This window comes from Toxotes jaculatrix, chromosome 15, assembly GCF_017976425.1.
Source record: "Toxotes jaculatrix isolate fToxJac2 chromosome 15, fToxJac2.pri, whole genome shotgun sequence".
NCBI lineage: Eukaryota > Metazoa > Chordata > Actinopteri > Toxotidae > Toxotes > Toxotes jaculatrix.
In genome coordinates this window covers 4,294,991-4,307,704 of record NC_054408.1, presented here as the reverse complement: position 1 = coordinate 4,307,704, position 12,714 = coordinate 4,294,991, and the positions used below count along the sequence as shown (strand labels likewise).

General features: G+C 35.5%; 1 protein-coding gene across 1 annotated transcript; it reads right to left on the bottom strand.

The window, feature by feature from the left end:
• Positions 1 to 6,137: 6,137 nt before the first annotated feature.
• Positions 6,138 to 12,379, bottom strand: eef1akmt1 (EEF1A lysine methyltransferase 1). Its single transcript, XM_041056397.1, has 5 exons — positions 12,316 to 12,379; positions 10,308 to 10,521; positions 9,556 to 9,638; positions 8,665 to 8,954; positions 6,138 to 7,352 (listed from the first exon to the last, which is right to left on the bottom strand). Exons 2-5 carry the CDS (start codon positions 10,455 to 10,457, stop codon positions 7,219 to 7,221), a joined length of 657 nt encoding a protein of 218 aa, XP_040912331.1. The 5' UTR covers positions 10,458 to 10,521; positions 12,316 to 12,379; the 3' UTR covers positions 6,138 to 7,218.
• Between the last annotated feature and the right edge of the window lie 335 nt (positions 12,380 to 12,714).

Genomic DNA, 12,714 nt, shown 5'->3' with positions numbered 1-12,714 from the left:
ATTAAAAACGTCATAGTATAGTATGACGTCAAAATCGGACAAAAAAAGTCAAAAAATTTTTCGACCTCAAAATGTCATAAAAAACGTCATAGTATAGTATGGCGTCAAAATCGGACAAAAAAAGTCAAAAAAATTTTTGACCTCAAAATGTCATAAAAAACGTCATAGTATAGCATCACGTTTTTTTCAGACAAAAAAAGTCAAAAAAATTTTGACCTCAAAATGTCATAAAAAACGTCATAGTATAGTAAGGCGTCAAAATCGGTCAAAAAAAGTCAAAAAAAATTTTGACCTCAAAATGTCATAAAAAACGTCATAGTATAGTATGGCGTCAAAATCGGACAAAAAAAGTCAAAAAAAATTTTGACCTCAAAATGTCATAAAAAGTCATAGTATAGCATGACGTTTTTTTCGGACAAAAAAAGTCAAAATTTTTTTCGACCTCAAAATGTCATTAAAAACGTCATAGTATAGCATGGCGTTTTTTTTCGGCCAAAAAAAGTCAAACAAATTTTTGACCTCAAAATGTCATAAAAAACGTCATAGTATAGTATGGCGTTTTATTCGGGCAAAAAAAGTCAAAAATTTTTTCGACCTCAAAATGTCATAAAAAACGTCATAGTATAGTATGGCGTCAAAATGGGCCAAAAAAAGTCAAAAATTTTTTTGACCTCAAAATGTCATAAAAAACGTCATAGTATAGCATGACGTTTTTTTCGGCCAAAAAAAGTCAAAAAAATTTTTGACCTCAAAATGTCATAAAAAACGTCATAGTATAGTATGGTGTTTTTTTCGGCCAAAAAAAGTCAAAAAAATTTTTGACCTCAAAATGTCATAAAAAACGTCATAGTATAGTAAGGCGTCAAAATCGGACAAAAAAAGTCAAAAAAGTTTTCGACCTCAAAATGTCATAAAAAACGTCATACTATAGTAAGGCGTCAAAATCGGACAAAAAAAGTCAAAAATTTTTTCGACCTCAAAATGTCATAAAAAACGTCATAGTATAGTATGGCGTCAAAATCGGACAAAAAAAGTCCAAAAAAATTTTGACCTCAAAATGTCATAAAAAACGTCATAGTATAGTATGACGTCAAAATCGGCCAAAAAAAGTCAAAAAAATTTTTGACCTCAAAATGTCATAAAAAACGTCATACTATAGTGTGGCGTTTTTTTCGGCCAAAAAAAGTCAAAAAAATTTTTGACCTCAAAATGTCATAAAAAACGTCATAGTATAGTAAGGCGTCAAAATCGGTCAAAAAAAGTCAAAATTTTTTTCGACCTCAAAATGTCATAAAAAACGTCATAGTATAGCATGGCGTTTTATTCGGGCAAAAAAAGTCAAAATTTTTTTCGACCTCAAAATGTCATTAAAAACGTCATAGTATAGTAAGGCGTCAAAATCGGACAAAAAAAGTCAAAAAAGTTTTCGACCTCAAAATGTCATAAAAAACGTCATACTATAGTAAGGCGTCAAAATCGGACAAAAAAAGTCAAAAATTTTTTCGACCTCAAAATGTCATAAAAAACGTCATAGTATAGTATGGCGTCAAAATCGGACAAAAAAAGTCAAAAAAATTTTTGACCTCAAAATGTCATAAAAAACGTCATAGTATAGTAAGGCGTCAAAATCGGTCAAAAAAAGTCAAAATTTTTTTCGACCTCAAAGTGTCATAAAAAACGTCATAGTATAGTATGTCGTTTTTTTTCGGACAAAAAAAAGTCCAAAAAAATTTTGACCTCAAAATGTCATAAAAAACGTCATAGTATAGTATGGCGTTTTTTTTGGGCAAAAAAAGTCAAAATTTTTTTCGACCTCAAAATGTCATGAAAAACATCATAGTATAGTAAGGCGTCAAAATTGGCCGAAAAAAGTCAAAATTTTTTTCGACCTCAAAATGTCATGAAAAACGTCATAGTATAGTATGGCGTCAAAATCGGCCAAAAAAAGTCAAAATTTTTTTCGACCTCAAAATGTCATAAAAAACGTCATAGTATAGTATGGCGTTTTTTTCGGATGAAAAAAGTCAAAAAAAATTTTGACCTCAAAATGTCATAAAAAACGTCAGACTATAATAAGGCGTCAAAATCGGCCAAAAAAAGTCAAAATATTTTTCGACCTCAAAATGTCATAAAAAACGTCATAGTATAGTATGGCGTTTTATTCGGGCAAAAAAAGTCAAAATTTTTTTCGACCTCAAAATGTCATTAAAAACGTCATAGTATAGTATGGCGTTTTTTTCGGCCAAAAAAAGTCAAAAAAATTTTTGACCTCAAAATGTCATAAAAAACGTCATAGTATAGTAAGGCGTCAAAATCGGCCAAAAAAAGTCCAAAAAAATTTTTACCTCAAAATGTCATAAAAAACGTCATAGTATAGTATGGCGTTTTTTTTGGGCAAAAAAGGTCAAAATTTTTTTCGACCTCAAAATGTCATTAAAAACGTCATAGTATAGTATGACGTCAAAATCGGACAAAAAAAGTCAAAAAATTTTTCGACCTCAAAATGTCATAAAAAACGTCATAGTATAGTATGGCGTCAAAATCGGACAAAAAAAGTCAAAAAAATTTTTGACCTCAAAATGTCATTAAAAACGTCATAGTATAGCATGGCGTCAAAATCGGACAAAAAAAGTCAAAAAAATGTTTGACTTCAAAATGTCATAAAAAACGTCATAGTATAGTAAGGTGTCAAAATCGGACATAAAAAGTCAAAATTTTTTTCGACCTCAAAATGTCATAAAAAACGTCATAGTATAGTATGGCGTCAAAATCGGACAAAAAAAGTCAAAAAAATTTTTGACCTCAAAATGTCATAAAAAACGTCATAGTATAGCATCACGTTTTTTTCAGACAAAAAAAGTCAAAAAAATTTTTGACCTCAAAATGTCATAAAAAACGTCATAGTATAGCATGGCGTTTTTTTTTGGGCAAAAAAAGTCAACATTTTTTTCGACCTCAAAATGTCATAAAAAACATCATAGTATAGTATGGCGTCAAAATCGGACAAAAAAAGTCAAAATTTTTTTCGACCTCAAAATGTCATAAAAAACGTCATAGTATAGTAAGGCGTCAAAATCGGCCAAAAAAAGTCAAAATTTTTTTCGACCTCAAAATGTCATAAAAAACGTCATAGTATAGTATGGCGTTTTATTCGGGCAAAAAAAGTCAAAAATTTTTTCGACCTCAAAATGTCATAAAAAACGTCATAGTATAGTATGACGTCAAAATAGGCCAAAAAAAGTCAAAAATTTTTTTGACCTCAAAATGTCATAAAAAACGTCATAGTATAGCATGACGTTTTTTTCGGCCAAAAAAAGTCAAAAAAATTTTTGACCTCAAAATGTCATAAAAAACGTCATAGTATAGTATGGCGTTTTTTTCGGCCAAAAAAAGTCAAATTTTTTTTCGACCTCAAAATGTCATGAAAAACATCATAGTATAGAATGGCGTTTTTTTTGGGCAAAAAAAGTCAAAATTTTTTTCGACCTCAAAATGTCATTAAAAACGTCATAGCATAGTATGGAGTCAAAATCGGACAAAAAAAAATCAAAAACTTTTTTTGACCTCAAAATGTCATAAAAAACGTCATAGTATAGTAAGGCGTCAAAATCGGACAAAAAAAGTCAAAATTTTTTTCGACCTCAAAATGTCATAAAAAACGTCATAGTATAGTAAGGCGTCAAAATCGGATAAAAAAAGTCAAAATTTTTTTCGACCTCAAAATGTCATAAAAAAGTCATAGTATAGTAAGGCGTCAAAATCGGACAAAAAAAGTCAAAAATTTTTTCGACCTCAAAATGTCATAAAAAACGTCATAGTATAGTAAGGCGTCACAATCGGCCAAAAAAAGTCAAAATTTTTTTCGACCTCAAAATGTCATAAAAAACGTCATAGTATAGTATGGCGTTTTATTCGGGCAAAAAAAGTCAAAATTTTTTTCGACCTCAAACTGTCATAAAAAACGTCATAGTATAGTATGGAGTCAAAATCGGACAAAAAAAATCAAAAACTTTTTTGACCTCAAAATGTCATAAAAAACGTCATAGTATAGTAAGGCGTCAAAATCGGACAAAAAAAGTCAAAATTTTTTTCGACCTCAAAATGTCATAAAAAACGTCATAGTATAGTAAGGCGTCACAATCGGCCAAAAAAAGTCAAAAAAATGTTCGACCTCAAAATGTCATAAAAAACGTCATAGTATAGTATGGCGTCAAAATCGGACAAAAAAAGTCAAAACAATTTTTGACCTCAAAATGTCATAAAAAACGTCATAGTATACTATGGCGTCAAAATCGGACAAAAAAAGTCAAAAAAAATTTTGACCTCAAAATGTCATAAAAAACGTCATAGTATAGTATGACGTCAAAATCGGCCAAAAAAAGTCAAAAAAATTTTTGACCTCAAAATGTCATAAAAAACGTCATAGTATAGTATGACGTTTTTTTCGGACAAAAAAAGTCAAAAAAATTTTTGACCTCAAAATGTCATAAAAAACGTCATAGTATAGCATGGCGTTTTTTTTCGGGCAAAAAAAGTCAAAATTTTTTTCGACCTCAAAATGTCATAAAAAACGTCATAGTATAGTATGACATTTTTTTCGGACAAAAAAAGTCAAAAAAATTTTTGACCTCAAAATGTCATAAAAAACGTCATAGTATAGCATGGCGTTTTTTTCGGGCAAAAAAAGTCAAAAAAATTTTTGACCTCAAAATGTCATAAAAAACGTCATAGTATAGCATGGCGTTTTTTTCGGGCAAAAAAAGTCAAAATTTTATTCGACCTCAAAATGTCATAAAAAACGTCATAGTATAGCATGGCGTTTTTTTCGGGCAAAAAAAGTCAAAATTTTATTCGACCTCAAAATGTCATAAAAAACGTCATAGTATAGCATGGCGTTTTTTTTGGGCAAAAAAAGTCAAAATTTTTTTCGACCTCAAAATGTCATAAAAAAGTCATAGTATAGTATGACGTTTTTTTCGGACAAAAAAAGTCCAAAAAATTTTTGACCTCAAAATGTCATAAAAAACGTCATACTATAATAAGGCGTCAAAATGTCATAAAAAAACATCACATAAAAAACGGCTGCTGTTGTTTGTGCGCTGCTGTAACTGTAAGTGGATAGTGGATAGTGGATGGAGGTAGAGGCGAAAGCCGTTTTATTATTATAATTATCGTTATTTTTATTGTTATAATTAATATGACAGTAATGTTTTTTTAACGTTTTAATATATTTTATTAATATGAAATGATTGTTTCAGTTAAATAAAAGGATAGAAATAAATTTTCCCCCACAACTCCACCAAACCTTGCAGCTCCACCTAAAACCTCTCTATCTGAAACAGTCATCCACCACTTCTTGTAACAAATACTGAAGTTCTTGAAAAAAATTCTTAACATCATTTTAGATAGTAATTTCAAAGAGTTGTAACGTTGTTAACTTTTAAGATGAGTTTTGGCTTTTTTCTTATGTAGTATGACCTCAATAAAAGATTAATTATTAGCTGTTTAGCTGATTAGCATTACGCTAGCTCAGTTGCTCCAATCTAAGTGGACGGGTTCTCGGCCGGCTGACCCGTAGAGTAACCACCTCTCCGCCAAATATGGAAAGTACACTCCCACTAAAATCCAAGATGGTGCAGCTCAAGTGCCCATGGTTTGGTCACAAAACCGACTCCCCGAAACCAATGGGTGACGTCACTGGTGCTATGTCCATGTTTTATACAGTCTATGAACCTAATGTTAGACTGGGATGATTCCACACCGCTGGACTGGGTGAAACTAATATTTTACCTCTCAAGGGGGGATACGAACGGCCCCTCCCAATTTGAGCTGATCCCTGTTTCTACTGCCGCTCAGTCAGTCATCAAGCTGTCAAAATAAAACAAGAAAGAGAGCAGGGTAAATTAAGAAAGAAGCCACAGACACACACACAAACTTAATTGCTTTTATTTGAGCAAAACCACATACAAGCAACACACACTTTTCCATGTTTTCATGCTACCAAATGAAGCAGAAATTGAACAGAATTTTGCCTCTGTTCTCCACACACACACACACACACACACACACACACACACACACACACACACACACACACACAGTAGTTTTAATTTTTAAATAAACATAGTGTTTGAGTATGCATAGTATGTGTGAGCATATGTACCTTACTTTAGGTAAGGCCTCTCCAAACCAAGCTCCTGGGATGAATTTCAACCCCAGCGCCCCTGACTGTGGCAATACTAGCAACATGAGGGCTCCAGGTTCGAACACCGGCCTGAGCTCTTCTGTGCGGAGTTTGCATGTTCTCCCTGTGCCTGCGTGGGTTTTTTCCAGGTTCTCCGGCTTCCTCCCACAATCCCAAAAACATGCACATTAGGTTAACTGGCTACTTTACATTGTCCCTAGGTGAGTGTGTGCGTGCGTGTGTAGTTATCTGTGTTAGTTATCTGCGTGTCGGCCCTGCGACTGACTGGCGACCAGTCCAGGGTGTACCCCGCCTCTCGGCCGTAGTCAGCTGGGATAGGCTCCAGCTCCCCCGCGAGCCTGATAGATCAAGCGGTATAGAAAATGGATGGATGGATGGATGAGGGCTCACATGTCGCGCTTCCATCCAGAGGAGGCTGCGTGGGCTAAAGACAGCCGCCTGAAGCCTCACTCCACCAAATCAACGTCCTCTCCACGAGGTGATGACAAAATTAACCAGAGTGAAAGACTACATCTAAAATGAGTAAAAAAAAAAAGGTGCAATACATTTATGGTGTTTTGAGACCTCAGTAATCGTAATGAAACAGGACCGATTAACCACCCCTAGTTTAGTCTCTGAAGGGGTGAGGAGACTCACGTTAAGGTTTCAGGGGTTTTTCCTTTCCTCACTTCCTTGGTCGCACACTCTACATCTCCTTTGACTTCCATTAGCTCACAACTCATAATTCACACAAGGCTGTTGGATACCGATGTTTTTAAAAGGCAGTACTCCACACAAAACAATCCAAAAGTGACATGTTAAATTGGTGGAGTTCTCCTTTAATTGATTCATAAAATGTCTGACCAGCTTACAGTTCACGAACAGCAGGTTATCAAATAATTTATATTCAATAAACGAACTGTCCCAAGTCCATTTGTAGCCGTTCAGTATTAACCATGGATTTAAATGTCTACAATGTCCTCCGTCCATCAGACTGAACAGTCAGAATGTTGATCGGACAGGGGTTCGGCTCCTCAGCTGGACAGCAGGCGAGACGGATAGTTGACAAAACAGCGGAACTCATTGGACAAGTTTCTGTTGTGCTTCGGCAGGAAGCTGCACATTTTTACATCCAGAAGCTCCTTGGCCAGATTCTCCATGATGGCTCCTGCACAACAAACGGGACACAAGAATCTGACGTTAAAAAAAAAGCTGCTCAGAAAACAGGAAATAAGCCGTCGTTCTTCACTTTTTACACTGAAATTCAGATGTAACATGAGTGATATTAGTTTAAATACACTGTGTAGAACTGGAAAACTGGAGATAAAAAATAGACAGTATGTCAGACAGCTACCCCGAGATCGTCCCATTTTTCTTAATACAAAAAAAAATGTCATTAGAATTACAGCTAATGTTTCACTAATTCTCCCCATTTTGCCTTTATAACTAATTAAAAAAAAAAAAAAAAAAAAAGAATAATTTATAACAGCGGTCCCCAACCTTTTTTGCGCCACAGACCGGTTTAATGTCAGACAATATTTTCACGTAGGTAATGTAGGTAAGACATGTGACCGAGGCAAGCATCTTGACATGCATCAAGATGTCGTTCAGAATCAGATAATAAATAAAACATAAATAATGTAAGTTATGTATTCTTTTGGTGCAGCCCGGTAGCAATTGACCCACGGACCGGTGCCGATCCCCAGCACCAGTGGAGACCTGGTACGTGTCTAACTCAGCAGAAAGGGTTTGTTCATTAAACATTGTACAAGCACACCAAAGAAAGAGAAACGGATAAGTAGTTTGAGTTACAAAGTTATTTTATATCTCAGCACTTTGTCTTGTTGTTCTTCTCTCATGATATGAACCATTTCTCTAATTCAGCCGTCAGTCACAACCATCCATTTTTTATGAGACCCTCAATAATCTTAGAAACTTGTTTATAATTTGATTTTGAATCCAATTCCCAAACTGCAACTTTATTTCTTAATCGAGAATAAACAGTAATAAAACATTCACAGTAGCTAAACTTAACACATGTCCTTACTCCTTATTAACACACCTCCTTACTCCAACAACCAGTCGATTAATCAAGTGACAGAAAACTAATCAGCAACTGGTTAAGTTTATCAAAAGAAATAAAATGGGAGATTAACTGATGATAAAAACAATCCTCAGTTGTAGCCCTAGTTTCAGCTTTGGAAACAGATGAGAAGTCTTCATTTTATGATGCAGCAGATGGAATATTTATGTCCAGATGGACAGATGAGTCTTTCAGAGTTCTGGAAATACATTCAAAACTCCAGTAAATGTTACTGAACGACTGTGTGGGTTGTTTGAAGGCTGTCAGGGATTTCCCTCTCAGAAAAACACATGCTTATCTCAGTGACTATAAAATAATGATAATACATGAGAAGCACAGACTGAAGGTTATGAGCCAACACCAGAGCCCCTCCTCCTCCTCCTCGTCCTCCTCTCACCTGTGCACAGCAGCACTTTGCCTTTACTCAGGTGCTTGATGGTTTTGGCCACTTTGCTCAGACACTCCTCGGACAGGTAGGGCGGATCGGCCAGGACGATGTCGAAGCTCTGAGGAGCCACGTCGGCCGGAAGAGACAGCGGCTCGTTGTAGTCGTAGAAGATGAAGTCATCTCCGTAGGTGGCGAAGCGTCGGTCGTACTCCAGCACGACAGCAGACACCCGGTCTGAACCATCCACCGCACCCTGCTTTAGCTTCTGGTACACACTGGGCGCACTCACACACGCTATCCTGAGAGTGAACACAAACATTGCAACACTTAAAACCACCGGTGGAGGAAGTACACAGATCTGTTACTTATGTACAAATCCTGCATTAAATATTCTGCTTAAGTAAAAGTACACAAGTACTGGCAGCAAAGTTTCACGTATCAAAGTAAAAGTTCTTGTTTTGTCTCTGCAACATTATTTGAATGTTTAACACTGATGCATCAGTGTGAAAGCAGCATTTTACTGTTGTAGCTGCTCGAGGTGGAGCTAGTTTTAATACTTCACATACAGTTAAGCTAGTTTAGCCCAGTTGTTCCCAACTTAGGGGTTGCGCCCCTTCAGAGGATCACCGGATGAATCTGAGGGGTTCGAAAGATGATTGATGGGAAAGGAAATAAAGTTCTGATACACAAATGTGTTTCCATTGTTTTTTTTTTCCATTTGATAGTGAAGGATATGCAAAGTGTGTGTCCTTCTGTGACTGTGTTGATAAATTTTGTTTAGAAACTATCATTGTGAGGATATTTTGACGTTTGAGGTTAAGGTTTGGGGAATATTATTATGTCAATGAGTGTCCTCACGAGGACAGTGAAAAAAGAATGTGTCTGTGTGTGTGGTTTTACCTGCCTCCCTCTCCAGCTTCACGTACGACCTCTTCAACTAACTGAGCAGCTGTTTCATCACTGTACCAGAACTGACTCATCCTCTGGTGGAGAGAGAGAAACACACACACACACACTTTATGAACATTAGTTTGTGAACATTGAGCTGACATAAAAAAGTGAGACTGTAAAATTAACATTTACATTTAAGCCATGATGGATCATTGATCTGTGCTGACATTTTAAAGTTTAAAACTAATATTTAAAATCAAAAACTGATTGTGAAAAATGTTCAGAGGCTTAAAAAAAATTAAAAAGGCCTTAAAAACATTTCTGAGGGATTTTATTGTTTAGTTAAAATAATGTCTACAAAAGCTTAAAAAAAAATCAGATAAGGTTTTTGGACAGTTTGTCTTTTTCACTGTGGAGTAAACAGCACCTATTTCACCAATAAGATGCTGGAATTACTGAAAATTTTACTTTTTTTTTTTTATAAAAGACAAACGATTGTTGATTTATCAATTAGACCACAACAGGCTCCTGTACATGTTATCTGAAGCTCTATAGTGGAGTCTGTTGTCAAGCTACTGTAATGTAAATAATGTCAAGACACTGTCTAAATTAGGTGCCTCTACTGCATCGTGAGCTGTAGATCTACACCAGTACAACATATCTCCACTTTTACTGCATCACTACTGAATAAACTGTAAAAACAGACACACACATGCAGAGTCACTTTTTCTGTCTCCTGTTCCTAAATCCAGTGAACTCACCCAGTCCTCCTCCACCGCCCCCACAGTGAACTGGTCTGATGGAGACGTGCTGTGAGCCGGACCGGTCCTGGTCTCGTTGTAAAACTCCTGCAGGGCGGCCAGAGTGTGAGCCGACAGCGTAGGAACGTCGTCATCGTCGCTGTCGCTCATGGCTGATGGACGAGGAGGAGGAGGAGAGCAGCTGCTCCTCAGGGATGAAGATGGAGCAGGACACCTGAAAATGAAAGAAAAGAGAAATCTGATTATTGATTATATGTTTAACTGGTTCATTCAAGCTAAAGGGGATGGTTTTAATGAATCCAAGCTCATAACTGAGGACTCCAGTCCTGATGTATCAGAGTCAGTGGTGGAAGAAGGACTCACATCTTTCACTTAAGTAAAAGAACAGAAGTATTATCATCAAAATATACTTCAAGTACCACAAGTAAAAGTACTCCTTAAGCAGAATGGTCTATTTCAGAGCAGTATGTATGTATGTATATATATCTGTAAATTTCATGTTAAAATAAAAATTTATAAAATACAACATATTGTTAATTGAACCATAGTTGCTGTTCCAATTAAGATTTTGCAGACAAAACATGAAGAGTTTATAAAATGTGATGCTTTATTATAATTTAAACTGTTCAAAAGTGTAAATTTTTAAGAACTGATTAATTATGTTAAGAAAAAAAGGCCACACATTTCAGGGTTTCAGCTTCTACAATAGTCCCGTAATAAATCCTCCTTCACGAAGGTTATAATGTTCAGATTTTACTGAACTTGTTTCAGGACGTGCTGATTTAACTGTATGATCATTTTGGAGGATGAAATTTGTGCTGCTGTTGAACTGCACTGTATTACACACAGAGGGGTTTCTCTTATTCAGCCTGTAATTGTTGATATAGACGGGATGGAAAAAATGACAGAAATCAGAGCCGGACTGATTTATTGATCAATAAATTGTTATCAGTATACATGTCTTTAAATGTCCAGCAGAGGGCGCTCTGACTCCACTGTTTACAATACTCAGCACTGTTTGCAGCACATGAAGCAGAGGAGGCAGCACAGCTGAGCACAATATGAAATAGCGACTGATTTATTGATAACGTGATGTTTTTATACTCCCTGAAATCGGTATCATCTTCATCCCCAAAGAATCCTAAACAGCACCAACTGAATCAACATCCCTCTGAATCAGTTTCAGGACAAACTGCAACCTTACAACCTTCATGAAGGAGGATTTATCACAGGACTGTTTCTTTAGGCTGAATCTGAACTTGAGCTCTGTGAAGCTGATAAACTGAGAAGTGACTCGTGAAGCTGCCCAGACTTTCACACACGGTACAAGCACTGTTTGATTTCTATTTTTCCAGTTTTTTTTTTAAATTCATGACATAAAAAGTAACAATGGAATTAACATTTATAGAATTTGCTTCAGGTGTTGTATTTACGTCCTTTCATTGCAAACAAACAAGCAAGCAAACAAGCAAACAAACAGATTTCCGTATAACTGTATATGGGAGTGTTTTAAAATCAGCTGCTACAACAGTAAAATGCTGCTTACACATCAATGCATGAGTGACAATAACATAGCGGGGAATCTTTCTGCATTTAGTACTTTTACTTTTCATACTTCGAACATTGTTCAGTTTAAATACTTTAAATCATGTAATATTTCCAGTTCAGGATGTTTTACTTGTATTTGTTGTATTAGTACTTTTACTTCATCTGAATCCTTCCTCCACCTCCACTGTTTATATCTGACAAACTGACCCTGTTTTAACGTCTGTTGAAATCAGCTCTGATTTATTTACTCTGCTTTAGCAACAGAACAACAACACGCGCGTCAACACAACAAAAACACCAACAAGAAACCCGCAAAAAAAATCACACGATAACACTAAATATCGTTTCCCGCTGGACTGTAAATCAACCGCAACTGAAGCTGATTAACTTCATTGATTATTTATCAGCTGATTAACAAACAGGTCAAACAGTTTCAAACATGAAACAAAGGTGAACACACCTGATCAGAAACCGGCCCCAGTCCCGCTAAATAACATGCTGATGTTGTGTGACCATGTGACAAATTACAAGTCGCGGGGTGATGACGTAATTACAGACAGTACGGGTGTTGCAGAGGGACAAAAGAGCTATATATGAAATGTATTTAGTTTTAACGATCGTAGCCACATCTGTTGTTGTGTTTGCTATATTGTTCTATTGCTTTAGTGATTTGCTATATTTTATTACATACATAAATATTTTATTATTATTTTATCATTGTCATTTCATAAAGAATGATTGTTATTTCCATCTGCAACATTTAAAACTTGGATTGTGGTGAAATGGAAACAAACCGCACTTTCACAATAAACTTGTGATTAAAAAACAAAACAAAAAAAACAACTCTTTATTGAATCCT